At 35.4% G+C, this 19,035-nt stretch overlaps 1 protein-coding gene across 1 annotated transcript in view; it reads right to left on the reverse strand.

The window, feature by feature from the left end:
* Positions 1-19,035, reverse strand: part of Itgbl1 (integrin subunit beta like 1) — a 230,950-nt gene that overhangs the window by 98,601 nt on the left and 113,314 nt on the right. Inside the window, exons 6-7 of the mRNA XM_034497723.2 lie at positions 17,529-17,669; positions 6,886-7,032 (exon numbers count right to left, since the gene is read on the reverse strand). Coding sequence (XP_034353614.1) covers positions 6,886-7,032; positions 17,529-17,669 — 288 coding nt within the window. The remainder of the gene's footprint in view (positions 1-6,885; positions 7,033-17,528; positions 17,670-19,035) is intronic.

A 19,035-nucleotide genomic window follows, 5' to 3' on the forward strand; every position in this document is an offset into this window, starting at 1 on the left:
CCTTAAAGCTTGCTAATGAGTTCTTCTGGGTACAGAGAAAGAAATAATGAATAGGCTTCTCTCTGCCTGGAGACCATAGAATGTAACAGACCAATGGTAACAGAGCACATAAAACACAAAATAGTATCACAAGTTCAGTGTGCTCAGCATTGCACAGAAACTCAGGTAGTTCACAATTGATTTATCATCATCATCACCACTACCACCACCACCATCATCATCATCAACATCTTCCTCTTCATCATCATCATGTTCCTTATGAGTCCAGATTTTGCCATCTGATCTCAGTCACCACTCCCCTTTCATTTCTTATCCATTGGTGAACACTGAGAGTGTTAAATACAGAACCATTTCTCCAGGAAAAGCAGAGCTAAGAAGTTTATTTGTCAGAACTGTTTCTTCTTCATCCTTAACTAAAGTTCATTGAGATTAGATTTGAAATGGCACCATTTAGTGCCTGCTATTCCAGTGTTCCTAAGCACTTGCTTGCACGTCAGCATTTCAGGGCACTCAAATGGAATAAACTGGGCCCTATTTGCTCTCTTTAAAAGTTCTGGCAGAAACACAACTGAGCCTTTGTCACTTGACTCTCAGGAACACCCTACTGGAGTTAACTTACAGCATCATAATTAAGCAACAGAGTAAATATAATCAAAGACACTACATGTGGTATGCTGCTTAACTGAAAATGTTTGGAGGATTTCTAATATTGTAACTTTCCGTTTCAAATAAATAACACATCTCTAAACATGGATTTTCAAAGGAATGATTCAATGGTCTTCAAGCCACATGACATACAAATTGCATAAGGTAAAAAAAAAAAGATATTTTATGGGTGCTACTGTGATAAATGAAGCAAGAAAATTTGAAGCTGTGATTTGCTGGTAAAAGGGAGATAAATTATGACTTCAATTGAAAAAATCTACAGATGGTCAGAATGTGACATGCTATTATTCTTTGAAATGTGTTCCCTTGGTAGGAAAATTGAAAAACACTTGATTAATTCATTAATTAAAGTATGCTAATTGATAAAAATGAGGATACCATTTCCATTTTCTAGATGATAAAATGTGAAATAAAATAACTAGTTTCCACATGCCATTTTTCTTACATGTTGCACCATTGCAGATAGAGTTATGTGTTTATGAATGCCCCAGGAACTAAGACAGAAAAATTTTAACAACAATTCTACTGAAAGAGAACCAAAGAGCAAGGAATCCAGGCAGAATGCACAAGGGACAGAGATACAAGGACGATTTGCTGGTGACGACCAAAGACAGCAGACACTGCAGACACACTGTGAATAGTAATGCCCAGAGATAGATAATTTATTTTGATGGTTATAGAAGACAATACGAGGAATTTGATAGATGGTGGAAGTGTATAATGCAAACAGCAAAATACATGAGAAAGAGCTTTCTAAATTACCTTGATTGGTGGGCAAGAAGATTCTTTCTTATGTTCCCAGTAGGAAAGCAGATTAGTGCAATTTTTCTAGAGAATATAAATTGTTTGGCCATATTTTTACTCAAAGGACTTAAACTATTTTCATTCTTTATCCCACATCTAAGAAGTAGAACTAAGGATTTTTGTGCATGTTCTGCTTCAAGAGTGAAATTTATGGCATCAGATAGAATAAACAGCCACAATATTTATAAAAGCAATTATTTTGCTACAACCAAAAATCATGTACAACCAGATAATGTACTACTGTGTAGGCAGACAATAATTTTCAAGATTATCACTATAACAAAAACACATATAGTGTGTGCATTGTTTAGCAAATTTACATGGTGAAGAATTAAGCTATTTAAAACAATAGCTCTGGAGTTCAGAGCACTTCATTAAAAGGTTACATTGACACCCACAGGCCTGGAACTTACCATATAAACAAGCTATATATATATATATATATATATATATATATATATATATATATATATATATATATACTGCATAAAAATAAAAACAGTTCAAATTTCACTTCACTTATTTTCAATCAGAATAGCCATATTACTCACAATTTCATTTTGTTTTAGGGAAGTTACATTGAAAATGCATTTAACACAGGCTTTTTATTTATTTTTTGTTTGTTTTACCACTTTTTCTATTCAAGGAAATTCACTTAATTGTATTTATTTTGATTTAGATGTTGTTCTTTATAACACATATAAAGTTAAAAACCTTACTCATTTGAACATCCATGTGTTTAGGTATATGTGAAATTTTGTTATTATTACTTATTTATTTTGGACTAGTTGTAATCCTTAAAGTTTGATTGGAGAAAACTGTATGAAATAGGAGTTTTAATACAATAACCAATGTGCCTTAAATATAAGTTATTTAAACAAGTGGAGTTTTCATCCACATCCACCATACAGAGCTGATGGCTGAATACTGTCACTCTGACCCAAACCAAGAGACCAGAATCTCTCTAGCACATCAGCAGGAAGGAAGAAATGGCAAATCTTTTCAATGCCTCTCTAAGCTTCTGCTTAGAAGGAGTTGTGGATGTAAGGAAGTGTATGCTGACATAAGCCTGATAAACCTGTCTCCTGAGGTTCTGCCAGAGCCTGACATATACAAAGGCAGATGCTAGCAGCTAACCATTGAACTGATTATGGGGTCACCAATGGAGGAGTTAGAGAGAAGACTGAAGGAGTCAAAGAGGCTTGCGGCTGCATGGGGAGAGCAACAATACCAACCAACCAGAGCGCTCAGGGTCTAAACAGCTAGCCTAGAAACACACATGGAGGGACCCATGGCTCCAGCTATATATGTAGTGGAGGATGGACTTGTCTGGCATCAGTGGGCTAGGAGGTCCTTGGTCCCTGAAGGCTGGATGCCCCAGTGAGGGGGAATTTGAGGGTGGGGAGGTGGGAGTGCATGGATGGTTAGGGGCACACACTCATAGAAATAGGAGGAGGGAGAATGGGATAAGGGTTTCTGGGGAGTGAGGGGGGAATGGGGAAAGAAAATAACATATGAAATGTAGATAAATAAAGTATCCAATAATAATAAAAACAAAACAAACAAACAAGCAAAAAACAGATAATGGAACCAGCTATCGCAGTTGAGCATTTGAGTCTCTTTGGCAGCAATTTAATATTACCCATATTACTGGGATTCCTGATAATTGTCAAGGACAAGGGACTGTGGAAGGGGCCCATGGAACTTTAAAACAATATATTCATAAAATAAAAAGGGGGGATATATATCCCCATACACCACAAATTTATTTAAATTATGTTCTTTTTATTTTAAATTTTTATTAAAAATTTGTATGCCATGGAACTTTCTGCTGAGTGTCTATGGCACTCTATAGCTAGGCATATGTAAGCATAGGTGAAAGGGAAGGATCCACTCACTGGCATATGGCATGATCCTGATCAGGTATTTAATATGGGGAAGAGGGCATGTTTGTGTTTTTTTTTCTGCAGGATGCTGAAGGAGCATGGTGGCTGCCAGAGCTGAGACATACTGATGCTGGGACAAAGAGTGATGCTAACTTGTGAGCTTGCTGAGTGCCCTGACAAGGGTGACTGGGAAGCTGTATTGGACATATATTCCTGACCCACTTTTGCTTACCTATACCCCTGATGGGACAAGTTGCCTTGCCTCAAGATTTTAGACCTCATGGAAAGAAAATAAAAAAGAGAAGTTATAATGATTTTTTTATTTTTCTTAAATGTGATCAGTTATTTGGACTCAATTATCAACTGGTCTATAAATCAATCCAATATTGGAAATAACAGTCTTCATTTGGAATACTGGTTCTGGACATTTTCAGAGACATATTTGGAAGCTAGCTGCAATTCTCTATAATATTATGTTAGCACAAGATATAGTTGGGGCAGGATCTGGATTTCAAACAGGTGTTAGCACATGTGTTAAGGCTCTTTTAATTATCAAATTAAAAATACTTTTTGTTTCTTCTACAATATTTAATGTAAGTTGCATTGATTGTATACTTTCTAATTGTGTTGGTGTGTTGAAATCCAGCATGTCAGTTACCATGTCTATCAACCAGCTTTTGTTTTATTGCCCTGAGTATCACAGAACCTTGGTCTTCTGAAAAAAAGCTTGCAAGTACTGGAAGAAATGAGTCAGGCTTTAAGCAGAAGCAAGAGGGTAGTGGGCTTGATTATTGCTGGTATAAAAGCTTTAACTACATTAACTGCTAGCACCACTGCTTCTGAAATTGCTTTGACACAAGAAGTTAAGACAGCTATTTTTGTTAATCATTTAGCAAAAAAATGTAATTAATGTGTTGAATATACAAGAGGATTTAGATAGGCATTTAGAATAAGCATTATCAATAATGATAAAACTGCAGTTTTTAACTAAAGAGTTAAAAACTAATGTGTAGACTATCTTAAGCTTCTTTTACTTTTTAAATAAAAAATACAAATGTAAGAAATGAAAAGGTGACTCCCCACTGCTACTGAGAAGCAAAAACCAAGATGAATAAGCTTATAAACACATCAATCTCAGAGAAAACATCTAGTTAAATGAAGTCATATCTAGAGACAATAGAGACTAGAAATCAAGAGTATTTAAAGATCCTCAATCCTTTAGTGAATTCAAGGATCTCAATCCTGGAGACAGAAGAACTCCATGTACCCATCACTATCAAAATCAAGTACAATGATTTAATTTTCCTAGGATATACGTACCCAGTAGCATATTCTACTTGGGGATTCTACACAAGTTTATGGGTTGAGGAGGCTCTCAAGCTGAGAACTGATGGTGCTTGCAATTGTTTTCTCAACTCTTGTAATCACAGAAACCGTGGCGGGTATTCATTCAAAACTGCAAACACTTTCAAACTTTCCTAACACTTTCAAAGATTTCCTATGAAATGTTTGCTTCAAAGATCCCAGTTGCAGTTATAGATATAGCCCCACAGGAAAGTAGAGTGAGTCACAGATTCAAACGTGAATGGAATACAGCATCTTGTTTTATATTCTCAAACTCCTATGGGAGAAAATTCACCCATCAATACCTCCATCTCCCATAAGGAAACTGGTGATTGTACATTTATACAGTGCTTGTAGAAGCTTAAGCAAATTCATGGTTTAGTCAGATTATTCATACATATTCAATATCCTGCTGATGTAATATATTTTAACTATATTCTATTTCTCTAAAAAGGTAGCTAAGAGTTGATCATTGAGAAAGATGGGGAAACAATAGGTATTAGACACCAAACCTACTCATAGTTTGTTAAAAATTAACATATAATTCCACAATAATTCTCTGTAATTGTTTTGTGTATTAGAGTCTAGACAAACAAAAGGCCACTGTACAAGCATACATTTAAAGTGAATCTTTAAATATGAAAAATAATTTAGGAAGTTTTCTTATTGTATCATTATATAATTTGTCATTTGTTTGTTCACAGTCTATTTACTTCTACTAGTAATAAAATTTTATCTTTTGATGACCTTACATAATGTGCATCTCTTAGATTCAAACAGTTCTTGTTTGGGACTTAATAGCAATAGCAAAATCTTAAGTGACTAAAATGAAAGCACCTGGAAAAGGGTTTTAAGAAATAAAATCTATTTTGATATGAAGTTATTTTTTATTTCTCTTTATGTTTTTTGCTTTGGAATCATTTCCATTATTATTATATTATTATAATATCTCCATATATTATATATATGGATAAATATATAAAGGGATAATATATAAACATTGTAGAATAAATAACAGGAACACTACATGGGGTAGCCTCTGACATTCACTCCTATCACAGAGCACAATGTTAAAACTTTCATAAAAGAGGATAGTGAGGTCATGTCAGTTTCTGGCTAAAGACTGTAAAGGTGGATAACAGTTGTCTGAGGGATAGGAAAACTTCAACCCTTGAAAGTCCAGAAGCCTTACAGAGTTATTTAGACCACCTGAGAATATTTTATATTGGATGGAGCAGAGTCTCCTGTCTGGAATATTTGTAAAAGGCAGAATATTCAGAAGTATCTCTGACATTAAAGTTCCCTGACCCATACTCCACTAGCCTAATAATATGTGTAGAATTAGTATTCACAACTGCATTATTCTGTGATTTTTATCTAAAACACCAGGGTTTGAACACTAAAAGTTTAAACTTTGTGCTATATGAATTATATCTTAATAAATAAATCACATTTAAAAAGCAACATAACAGAAAATCACATTTTCCATCTAAAATTCAAGGCTCTTTCCTTGTTCTGTTCTAAACAACATTTCTAGTAGATTCTACAAACAGTTCTTCAAAAAACACATGTCAGATTGAAGTTGCTATTGTCAAGTGAGGTATGAATTCATATTCTAACTTTGATAGATCAAAAAGAATGTTCTTCCAGATGAGCTTTTCTTATCCTGAATTTTTTTCTTGATCTGAGACAGTCAAAAACACACCTGAGGCTAAACGTCTTCCATAGAAGCAACTTATTCATGTATGTTTATACAATGCTTTTCCAAGTGAACAATGCCCAATAAACAATGATACTGAATTCCATAAATGTCAGTGGGTAATTAGGTGCTCAAGTTCAGAAAGCTTTAAGCAAACATCTTAACTGTGCTTTTGTTGTTTTTAAAGTATTGAACTGGATGAAATTGAATAAGCTAAAGTAGAGAAAATGGTGTATGTGTGTGTGTGTGTGCATCCACATGAAGAGAGAAAAAGGAGACAGAGACATATTTTCTTTGTTGAGGTACTTTCCCTGATCAGACTGTAGTTTACCAATTCTGAAAAAGCAACAATTTTTCTTCTTTCAGAGATCTCAGACACCATCTACATAAGGTGCATGTATGTGTGTGTGTGTGCGGGGGGGGGGGGGGGGATTCATTTAACTCATACTATTAGAAATCCATGATAAGACAAGTGGCTTCACTCACCCCTTCCAGAGCAAGGAAGGTCAGAGCTACCCTGGCACTTCTTGGTGCTCTCCTCAGCTGACAATGGACAGTTCCTTGGATGCTCACATTTCTTCCCATACCAGCCTGCTCTGCAGTCACATCTTCCACAGTTACACTGCCCATGACCTACACAGTAAGGAGGAAGGGGAGATTACATGAACATTATATAACCATAATTTGTAGCTTTTTATTCTAAAAGTGACTGTCAGAAGTCAGGATCTTAATTTATACAGAATTAACAATTACGGCAGAGGAACACCCTTTTTCTCAAATTTAAACCAATGTACATTAATGGATCAAAAAGGACAAATGAAAGCAACAAATACGGTTTAATAAGGTTTTTATTTGAACTCTATCGAATTCTAAATAAATGTGATTGTGTTGGTCTGTTGGGAAGTAAGTGGAGTATTTGATGGATTTGGCAATTACTTCATGTGAAGGAGAACTATAGGAAATAGAAAACAATCATATTTTTGAAGGAGGTTTTTCTTTCTAATGAATCACTCAGTTGATTTATATCTAGTTAAAAGAAAAAAGGAGCCACAAACAGAGAACAAAGTAATAAAATCTAGAATTAGGGAGACTTCCCTCCACCCTCAAGGTTTGTTAAACTATAATGTACACATAAAGAGGGAGTGATTGAGGGCATCAAAGGGAAGGGACTAAATGATGTATTTATATTACAATTTAATTTTTTAATTTATGAAAATGTATATATTGAAAGTATACAAGACTGAGGCTGCTATTCATATACACATGGTGAAATGACTGTCACAGTCAAGCTAATGAGCAGATCTCTCACCCCACACAGGTGCCTCTGTGGGTTACCAACACTTAATGCACAAATCTAAACACTTTTCTCACAAATCTAAAGTATACAGAGTCCAGTAATTATATTCACTATGCTGAATGTTATGGCTTCTGGACTTATTCATCTGTAACTTTGAAAGTTTGTTTGCTTTGATCAGCAATTCTCACCCTCAGTACTCGGGATCCACTCTTCTACTCTGATTTTAAGAACCCTTTAGGGCTGGAAAAATGTCTCAGCAGTTAAGAGCACTTTCTGCTCTTCTAGAAGACCTAGATTAGAGTTTGAGCAAGCATACAGTAGTTCACCACTCCCTGTAATTCTAGTCCTAGGGGATTCTGTATACTCTTTGGACTTCTGTCTGTACCAGGAATGGAAATAATGCACATAAGTACATGATGCAAAACACTCACACATAAAATAAAACTTGAATAAGCTAATGAAAAACTTAAAAATAATCTAACATTTTTATATTCCATATAATTATGATATATGGCTACTTTTCCTTGATACTACAATATCCTTATGGTTCTGCCATGCTATTGCAATTGCCACATTTTTTTCATGGAGAATTCTACTCAATTATATACATCTATATCCATATATACATATAATATTAATATACTCATATAGCCATAGCCACTTTTTTTATAAACCTTACTATTATTAAAACAGCACAAAAGTAGGTTATGAAGATAAAACTTTAAGATAATGATTGTATTTCCTTTAGAAATGTACCCAGAAATTTCTCCCTTCCCTTTCTCCAAAACCTTCAAATATACCTGCCTCCTATTCTTCTTAAAATTTCTGACATCTTCTTTCATTAGAAACTATAAAATTCACATTGTAAATGAGTTCTTTATTTTATTTTGATTGTTTTGTTTTTAAAATCTACTGACCTGATCCTTTACAATAATATTACAAGTTAGAGTTAAATGATATAATAGTGAACATTAACTATAAATATTTTAAGTAATGAATTAAATTCAACAAACATTTCTTGAGTCCCTGTTACATGATATTCTATTCTACAAGGTTCTATCACCACTAATTCTGTATAGTGGAAGAAGATGTATTATTGATAAATACATATGTAGGTATTGTCTTTTACAACTTCCAATATAGAAATTTTACTAATAATTGCTATATTTCATAAATCACTTAGTTCTGTAGCTTTTTGCAGTTTATTTATCTTAAGAAATTATTAGTCATTAACAAATTATTTTTAATGACTAGTTTTAACTGTCAACTTAACTAAGCCTATAGTCACCTAAGAAGGGAATTTCAATTGATGAACCTTCCAAACAGATTGGCAGGTGGGGTATGTCTGTGGGGGACAGTCTTGATTTTTAATTGGTATAGAAATTCTTACCCCACTGTGGGCAATACCAATCCCTGGGTAGTGATCCTTAGATGTATAAGAAAGATGGTTAATTGTGGGCCTATAAAGGTGCTAGCAAGAAGCCTTCTTCCACAATTTTTATTCCAATTTCTGCTTGAGTTACTATCAAGATTTCCCTCAATGGTGGGCTGAGACCCAAAGTAAACAAATCCTTCTCACCCCTAAGTTGCTTTGATCATGGCATTTTTCACAGTAACAGAATGAAACTAGAACACCACCCTTCTCAGCCCTCCTGAAAATAAGGACAAACTTCAAGTAAATCTACATCAGAAATGTATATATAAATAACTATTTTGAGATAAAAAGCTTTAACATTTAAAGTACAATTCATTCCACTGTTTTATACAAGCAAGTGGTTTTCAAATACTTAGAGACAGGGAAGAGACTTGGTTCAGGAACTATTCAATCTGTAAGAATATTGTACAGGACATGCTGCACTTGTAGAAGCTTAGTCTACATTCTTAACAATACAACTGAAGGAATGGTTAGATTGAAGGAAGAAGTCTTATTTACCAAAGAGGATACCTTCTGCTGTTGTGACTCACAGGGATTCAAAAATTCACAGTCAGGGCAACACCCCAATGTCAGAATATCCTACTCAGAGAGAGAGAGAGAGAGAGAGAGAGAGAGAGAGAGAGAGAGAGAGAGAGAGAGAGAGAGGAGGGAGGGAGGGAGGGAGGGAGGGAAAGGGGGAGGGGAGGGGAGGGGAGGGGAGGGGAGGGGAGGGGAGGGGAGAGGAGAGGAGAGGAGAGGAGAGGAGAGGAGAGGAGAGGAGAGGAGAGAAGAGAAGAGAAGAGAAGAGAAGAGAAGAGAAGAGAAGAGAAGAGAAGAGAAGAGAAGAGAAGAGAAGAGAAGAGAAGAGAAGAGAAGAGAAGAAGAGAAGAGAACCTGTGAAGACAGGGACAGAGAAAAACCAAGGACTGCAGAGACATAACATTGTCAAGCTGAAGTCAGAACACAAGTTTAAATTTTGTAATGTTTATCTGAAGCTCATTTGCATGAAAACATTAACAAAGAAGTTTCAGGTTTGATGACACACATTTTTAATTCCAGCACTAGGAGGCAGTTATAGGCAAGCAGGTCTCTAAATTCAAGGCCAGCTTGGTCTTCACATTGAGTTACAGATCAACCAGGGTTACAAAAAGACCCTGTCTGCCAAATTAGAGAGCTCTGTATAAAATACAGTCATAGTTATTAAGAAGAGATTTTTAGTCGTAGTGTGCCATAGACACTCAGCAGAAAGTTACTTGGCATCCAAAATTTTTGAAAAAATTTAAAATAAAAAATAAAAAGAACATGATTTAAATAAATTTGTGGATATATCTCCCCCTTTTTTATTTTGTGAAGATAATTGTTTTAAAGTTCCATGGGCCCATTCCCAGTCTCTTGTCCTTGACAATTATAAGGAATCCTTGTAATATGGGTAATGTTAAATTGCTGCTAAAAACTCTCAAATGTTTGACAGCGATAGCCAGTTCCATCTGGGTTTTTTTGTTTGTTTTTCTTTTTTGCTTTTTCTATATTATTGGGTACTTTATTTATTTATATTTCACATTATCCCCTTTCCCCATTCCCCTTCCCAGAAAACCCTTAACCCATCCTCCCTCCTCCTATTTCTATGAGGGTGTGCCACCACCCATCTACCCACTCCACCTCCCTACCTTCGGATTTCCCCTCTCTGGGGCATCCAGCCTTCAAGGGACCAAGGCCCTCATCTCCCACTGATGCCTGACAAGTTTGTCCTCCTCTACATATACGGCTAGAGTTAGAATCTTGTTAATCACTATCAAAAGAAATTAATTATGGTGGGCTTAAGGCTATTTTTCCATATTTTAAATTATAATTATTTATTGTGTGAGGGGAGGGGTGGATGTGTATACCATACTGTACACATGAAGGTCAGAGGCCAACTTGCAAGGAGTCTGGGTTTTTTTCTTTCTTAATGTGGTTCTTAGAAATGTAACTAATGTCAAGCTTGGTTCTAAGTGCCATTTCCCACAGAGTCCTGTTGCTGGCACCTAATGGTGTCTAGTAAGTTGCATATGCTTCTGGCATTTCTAGAAGAAATCATCTTCAGAATTTTGTTTTAAGCTCACATATTCACTTTCTGTTTCTGAGTCATTTTATTCATTTTTAAATCCTCTAAACCTTTTCCACGTTTGTGCTATAGTAGTGTTATCTGTCTATGCCATTGTTACTTCTGTGTCCTTCACGGGGCAGAGGAGGGTACAGCCTGTGATCTGCACCATAGTTTCTTGTGTACTTGTAATATGAAGCTTTTGAAGATGATTCCTGTGAATTTTGATTTCACCTCCAGCCATGCTAACTCTCAGCAAAGTTGGGGGACACATTTCTTCACTTTTGTCAACTGTGTGATGATACTTAATTTGCTCTTGATTTCTGCTTCAGTTTTGTTTCTCAACCATAGCTTTTAGCTATTCAAAAATCTCTATAATCAATAGTTTGTTGATCAGTAGGGGTTAAGAAACTGTGAGATGGCTATGACTGGCTCAGGGATCAGAGGCATTGTCATTGAACAGAAAGTGCCAAGGTCAGAGACTACTGTCTGTCTCAAGATTACTGCTCTTATTCCTGAATCACCTGGGTATGTGTATATTTCCTTTTTCAATTTTTCAAAAGCATTCAGTATCATCCCAAAACTTCAATCTTGGAGACACTAAAACAGGAGGGTGGTGCATAAGTCACACAAGATGTGAGCTTACGACAGCTGGAGAAACCACAATATGACATATTTTTTTAAATGTGGATTAAGTAATATTCCCTAAGTCAAATATATCAATGAGGAAATGCAAAAATCACAGGAAAATTTCCAATCCACAATGCTGAAAAGTAGAATAAAAATTGGCAATGTCAGACTGTGCTGAATGACTTCCGTCTGTGATCCCAGCACTCCAGAGACTGAGGCAAGATGACTGCTTCTAGTTTGATATCTGTCTGAGCTACACAGTGAGTTCCAAGCCATACCTACATGTGGAGTAAGATTGTCTCAAAATAAATAAATAGATTTTTTAAACACCATGACTAATTTGAACATTTATTCAAGAACATTAGAATTTTTAACCATGATTTTTTTCTTTCTCAGTAGTGATAACTCTTCTTACATCTTGATTCCAAGAAGTCTGCTCTATACTGTCAAAATAAATTTCAGAATGTTAACGATTCCATTTTAAATAAAACTGTGCATTTCCTACAAAAGATTTTTAATCCGTTTAGTCAGAAACTCGTTTAGAGGTGTAAAGTATTGACAGCAGATTGCCAGGAAGTGGCTGAGTCAGAGAAGCACTTGGAAGTGTAAGGGATTGATATGATTTCTGAAGCAGACACTGAGTCCTAAAGAGGAGACAGGAAATTACAAAATAACACTGTGGTCTCTTCAGGAGTTACCAGTTTCTCAATTCCAGACAAAAATCCCAGCTCAAAAGAAAAGGATCAGTGAGCAGAAGTAAAATCAGGAGGATAGAAAGGCTTGATTTTGATAAAAAAAGAATTTAGGCTAAAAGATCTATTTGACATGAGAACCAGTTAGTCTGTCTAAGACACTTAAATATACCATTAGACCTTTTTAAAAAAGAAAATAGGGGAGAAAGGTTTAAGATAAATAAAAGTATGTGTTTTTACTTAGATGTGCCACTGTTCTTTTCTAAGCCTCATCAGAATTTAGTCTTTCAAGTGGCGAGAAGCAAAAGGGACTCTCACCACACTGATTTGAATGTAATGCTTTCAGGCTAGTTTGTTGAATCCATGTATATTTCAAACCTGTAGGAACTAGTCTCATTTTTTTTTTCTAACAAGTGTTCTTTAAACTCCATAGACAAATCAATAAAACTGAGATGAAAGACATAAAATACTGTTTATCCCTGATCCCAATATCAGAAGTATTCAAATAAGAAATACCCTGCACACATGTGCACATGCACACACACATACTCTTCCCCACATACCTACACACATATACATGTACACACATGTACATAAAAATTCATGAATTCACACATATTCACACACAGATAGGTTTGGGTATAAACTACATAGTGCAAATGTGACTGCTGCCCAGGCTAACTCACATGGTCAAGAAGGTCCACAGCACAACTGGCAATGCAGTAGTGTGGTAGCCATCCCAGGAAGGCAGCATAGACTTTCAGGCTGTTTTAGGATGAGTGTGACAACCAAACTTCTGTTTCATTTATAGATTGTGCTCCCTTGAGTTACAACAGCTAAACTCTAAAAAGTATCAGTCTAGGATAAATTTAGTTAACTGCATTTCAAACAGTTCTTTTCTCCTGGAGAAAATATCCCTTCTTTAAAGTGATCAAAAAATGCACATGGGTGTAAATTTGATTTACAAGTAGCTACTTAAAATGGACACAAAGACTATCAACAGGGAAAACTTCAAGGAATAAGTTATACCTAACTATTTATATAACTTGTTGTTTTCTAAAATCTATTTCAATATTGATTTTTTTTCATTCAAGACAAGGCAGAATGGCTATATTTAGTCATTTTCTTCTATATTTTTCTTAATACTTTAGTAATATATCATTATAAAATTTTCCATGTAATATAGTTTTACCATACTATTTCACTTTCCAAATTAATGCAGCCCACCTTATGCTCTTATCATTTTGGTATATTAGACAAGAAGAATAAAGGTTAGGGTCATTCTGGAGTATAGTGTTCTAATTCTGGAGTTTGGAAAATAGAATGGTAGGCAGTAGTTTAGTAGTTCAGAGCAATTGCTACTCTTCCAAGTTCAGTTCCTTGTACCCATGTTGGTGCTTCATAATTGCTTGTAACTCCAGCTCCACTGGATACAATGCACTATTCTGGTCTCCAATGATACGTTTACACACACACACACACACACACACACACACACACACTTTGGATTTTGAGTTGTACCCTTTTAGTTCAATCTTGTTTAGATATTGCCATACAGTATTTTATATTGACTGTGTTCCTCTATGTGTATGTGTGGGGGTGTAGGATGTTTTTGAAAGAATACACACAATTTTATACTATGTTAATAATATCACCTAGAAATGAAAGGAGTGAATGGAACTAATTAATTTAGAGGCAGGTATCATATTCTAATACATCTGTACCCCTGTGAATTTCTAAGTATAAGATTTATACACTTGAGTGTACTGGTGATACAGTGAACAGATGGGCAGAGTTGGAGGGGATGAACAAAATGAGAATGTCAATTAAAAGCACCAATTTAAGCTAATGCACTTATATGTTTCCGTTAGACTTAAATAAAACTAATATTCTCAGGAGAACAAGGATGACAACTAAATATAAATCACAACCATTCCAAGCTTTTTACATTCTTCCTTGCAAAAAAATCACTGGAGAATATCGATGCTGGCTTCCTTCTGTGTCATCACACAAATTTATTAACATCCTGGATAATCAAATGTATGTCACCCTTTCTACATTATGGGTGAAAAAGGTAATTAGTAAATCTGAAAAGTCTAATTGCTCTCAACATATTATATAGAACTCAACATGCATAGTCAGGATTCCAAAATCCTCCAGCAATTGATGCCTTATATCATCTGGAAGTTTAAAAAAAAAAAAAAAAAAAAAAAAGGCCTAAGAATTTGGGCATCCATAAAGCAGTTCTCCCTCACTAAAATCAGTAAAATTTAACAACTGTATTTGTATCTCTCGCAGACTATAGCACATCAGTGCTTGAGCTACATGAATGTTTAGATGATAATGGCCTGACAAATACTGTCAAAGAGCTTAATTCCATGAAATTATTTCCTTTTATGAGTTGGTAAAAAAAAAATCAAATGGAATAAGATGTGATTGTAGCACTCTGCAGGAGTCTGACCAACTAAAGATCTACATTCATGTGAGAGTTTCTTCTTTTTAAATTCCTTCTAAGTGTGGGAGCCACACTGGCCATATTCAAACCACTCCAACCAAATAAACAGAAATAACAATTACACATTAATGTCTTGTTGCTCTCATCACAGCTGACCACCATCACTTCTTCCCATCTCTGTCTGTACCCACAGCATGATGCCACATATGAAAGATGAATCATTCTCTCTCTCCCCCTTTCAATCTTATCAGCCGTGTAGCCATAAATACTCAACCACCTTTTCCTGGATTCTACAGGTCAGGTAAAAAAGTGGGGAGAGAAAGAAAACAAGACTGAAGAGATTAGGTCAATAAAACATGAGTTATTGGTGGGACTGCACCTGTTCAGTTTACAAATGTAGCTCTAAGCCTGAGAAACATGCTGTAGGACCTGAATTTATAGAAGCCTAAAGGGTTCACTGTGATACCATTTCTCATGTTCATCTACGAATCCATCTCCTTACAATGGAATAGACCAACTCACAGGACCCTGAATAATCACTAAGATGCAGAAAACATAAATGACCAAGCCCATAAGAGATATCAAGGCCAGATATTAATCTAACAAAGGAGAGAGAATTCATGAAAAAAAGCTAGACCTCATATCAGCATATCAAAATCTTACTTTCTGCTCTCTTCATATATATGCACATACATGTATATATGTATCTATTCCTGTTTAATCCCTTACCTTATTTTCTCATTTTAATTCATATTTACCTCTAGAAAACTTTAAAAACTTAAAGGTATTCACAACCTTAAATTCTCACATTCAATGAGCTTCAAAAGGTACCAACTTTGACTTGCTATCAGTCATGTATGCTCACAATGTCTCAAAATAAACTTGAAATTTTGCTTCTATAAATGACCATTGTAAATGGCACTAGCATTTACTCAGAGAACCAGGCTAAAAATGCAATGATGCTGACAGTCTTCTGCCTATATACATCACAAACTCTCCACTGCCTGAAGAACATGGTTCTACAGTAAGTCAGCATTCGCTTAGTAGTCCACTTCCTTTCGACTATATTCTGCTTATTTGCCTCTTGTTCTAAGCAAGTATCGTATTCCTCTCTTCTTCCTGTCTAGAATGTCCTTTTTATATTTCATTAACTAAAAGCCTGCTTTTAAGACAGAATTCCACCTCTATGATACAGCAGCATCCTGCCTTGGATACCCAACTCTGTGAATAGCCACATCTCCCTAATTAGAATGCTAAACAATCTCAGGTCCCCACAGCCTCTGTGTTCCTTAGCATGTAAAAACTATTCAATAATTGTTAGCTTTTTTAAAAAGCAACTTCTGTAGTTATGCTAATGATCCAGGAGAACACTCACATTCTCTAAAACACTATGACTAAAATGTGCTCTAATGTTTGAGTATTTTAGAAAGGTGTCCTGCAGGAGAAAATACTGGAAGCAAGCTCTCCCCAGCCTTTGAAGTTACGCAATCATGATTATGTAGGACAATTCTTTTATCTCATTTTGCTGGCAAATTTTCCAGAGACCAGGGAAGCTTTCTGTCTACCTGCAAGTACCAGCCAACCAACCAATCAGGCTAAAGAGGCACATGCACATAAATATCTCTATCTTCTGATTTATTAAGCAAAATGACTTAGAATCTGTAACTTCATTCTAGAGGAGTGTACACATTTGTGTGTGAGTATACATCCCTTTACTTGTATGCATGATACCCAGAAGATGATGTCAGGTATCCTTTTCTGTAGCTCCCTGCCTTGTTCCTTGAGATGGGGTCTCTCAAGCTAGACTGGTGAGCAGCAAAGCCAACCTCCTGTGTGTCCGTTTTACTGTAGTTACAGGCATACATACTGTGATGTTCAGCTTTTTTTGTGGGTTCTGGGACCCAAACTTAGTACTTCATATTTGCATGCTAAGTGTTATTACCCACTAAATCATCTCTCTAGTCCCCAGATATTTTCTTCTTGGTCTACATATTGTGAGCTCTGTAGAGTCCCAGGTCATGTTTGCTTCCTTCATTACTGAACTCAGTAACCCAGACACAGCCCATAAGCTGACATATAGTATCTGTTCCATATATATTTAAAATATAAAATGTATGAGTCTATTAACAAATACTCAATTCTAGATTGTACTAAAGAGTACTTTTGTAAAATTTTCTACCAGTTTATGAATATATCATTATCTAGGAACTGTATTGCTCTAACTTTTGGCATATATTTTTCTTTCAGTCCCTTGCTGACAACCAGCAGGTGTACTGGTTCTGCAATCTCAGAATTGAGTTGAACAGATATTTGAAGCTAATGGATCTCTGCAGCAAGAGATCAGGCTAATTTAAAGAGTGTAGGTGGTTCATCTCAAGCCTCTGCAGAATGTCTGAAATCTCTAGAGGTTGCCCACATTACTGAGAGGAGTACTGCAGAATATGGAAGTCCTAGGGATACAAGTTCAGTTTGTTTCCATGTATGTGACACTCAGAATGACCCTGTACAAGAGGAAAGTAAATCTTTTATATAAAGATAAGAATCAGGGGCTGCCTTACCAGAACAGAAATCATCAGAGTATCGATCATAAACTGCTCTGCAGTCCCTTTCATCACACTCGCATGTGTCCCCATGAATGTCTCCCCAGTCCCCAGTCGGATCAACATCATGGCAAGAACATTCACCACATACACATGTTCCTAGATAGGAAAAAAGAAATCTTATAGGGGTCTAGACAAGGCAACAAGTATAAAAGAAAGTATCTTGTACATTTACTATTTAAACTACTGATTATTTTACATGTTGGAATTACATGTAAAAAATTAAGAAAAAATATTCTAAGAAGAAACAACATCTAAAGATGATGGAAGAGAGTTCTTAACAAATAAAAAATTCTATAATTATGTGAGATTGTTAGATATATGAGTAACATTGTGTTAATTTTTCTCAAAGATAATATTAAAACTATATGTAATGTTTGTCTGCAAAAAAAATGTAGAAACAAATTGACCCAAAAGTAATGACAAAGATAACAGAAGGTCTACTAAACTCAAAAATTGTTATCACCAACATTTTGTGAAGTGAGACGTATGTATCTTAAGAAGTGCAGTGTGGATGGAACATCAGGAGTAGACAATATGGATGTGTTGAGGATGGAGAATGTCTTAGCCAACTTTAGAGGTAGAATCTAAGAAAATGGAATAGGATGATCATGATGGTGAGATCCTTAAATGCCTGTGTAGGGACTAAGTAGATTCCATTAAGTGAGATGAGGCTGGATTAGAGGAAGTGTTGAAGACAAAACTGAAAGGTCCGACCTTGTCAGTGGGAGAGTTTGTGTTGGAAAATAATATTTTCTTTAAATAGGTGGTCAATCTTTATGGTAAGTAAAAGCAAATGATTTGGGAACTAAAATAAAGACATCTCTTCCTTGCTTTAAATAAAACTAAGTAGCAATTCAAATAAAAATAAAGCTATAGGATATGAACAAATTAATTTTTTATCCAAAGTATCTGAAACAATTACTAAAAGAAAAATGAAATATACTTACCTACATGAAAATTTGAAATTCAGATTGGGACCAAAACAATCTAATAATATCCAAAAGACTAAAAGAACTGAAGCAAGTTATCCATATTTACGCATGTAGAGGCAAAAGTGCACCCACAAACATCCAACCAATTCCTAGGCATCAAGACCTAAAGTTTAAATATACCTAACATAACACAGGCAAAGACAGAGAACAAGAAGTATCATAGGGAATCAATAATAAGCATGACCAGGATTGACTATGAAGAGAAATATTACTAAGATCTGGGAGGTAAGACCATAATAGTAAATTAAAATTATTTTGGATGTTAGATTTTCACTGGTTATGAAGCATTCAGGATCTAGAGGCTTTGAGTATATGGCTAGATGTACTACAAATGATGGCTCTGTAGCCAATTGAATACAAGAGATTTAGGCAGAAGGAAAGTGCTTATGAATACAAAGTAAGTTCATGTGATATGTAGTGGGAAGTAGTCCACATGAGCAGAGGGTTTCCCTTGCAATTATTATTTTTGA

This window comes from Arvicanthis niloticus, chromosome 3, assembly GCF_011762505.2.
Source record: "Arvicanthis niloticus isolate mArvNil1 chromosome 3, mArvNil1.pat.X, whole genome shotgun sequence".
NCBI lineage: Eukaryota > Metazoa > Chordata > Mammalia > Rodentia > Muridae > Arvicanthis > Arvicanthis niloticus.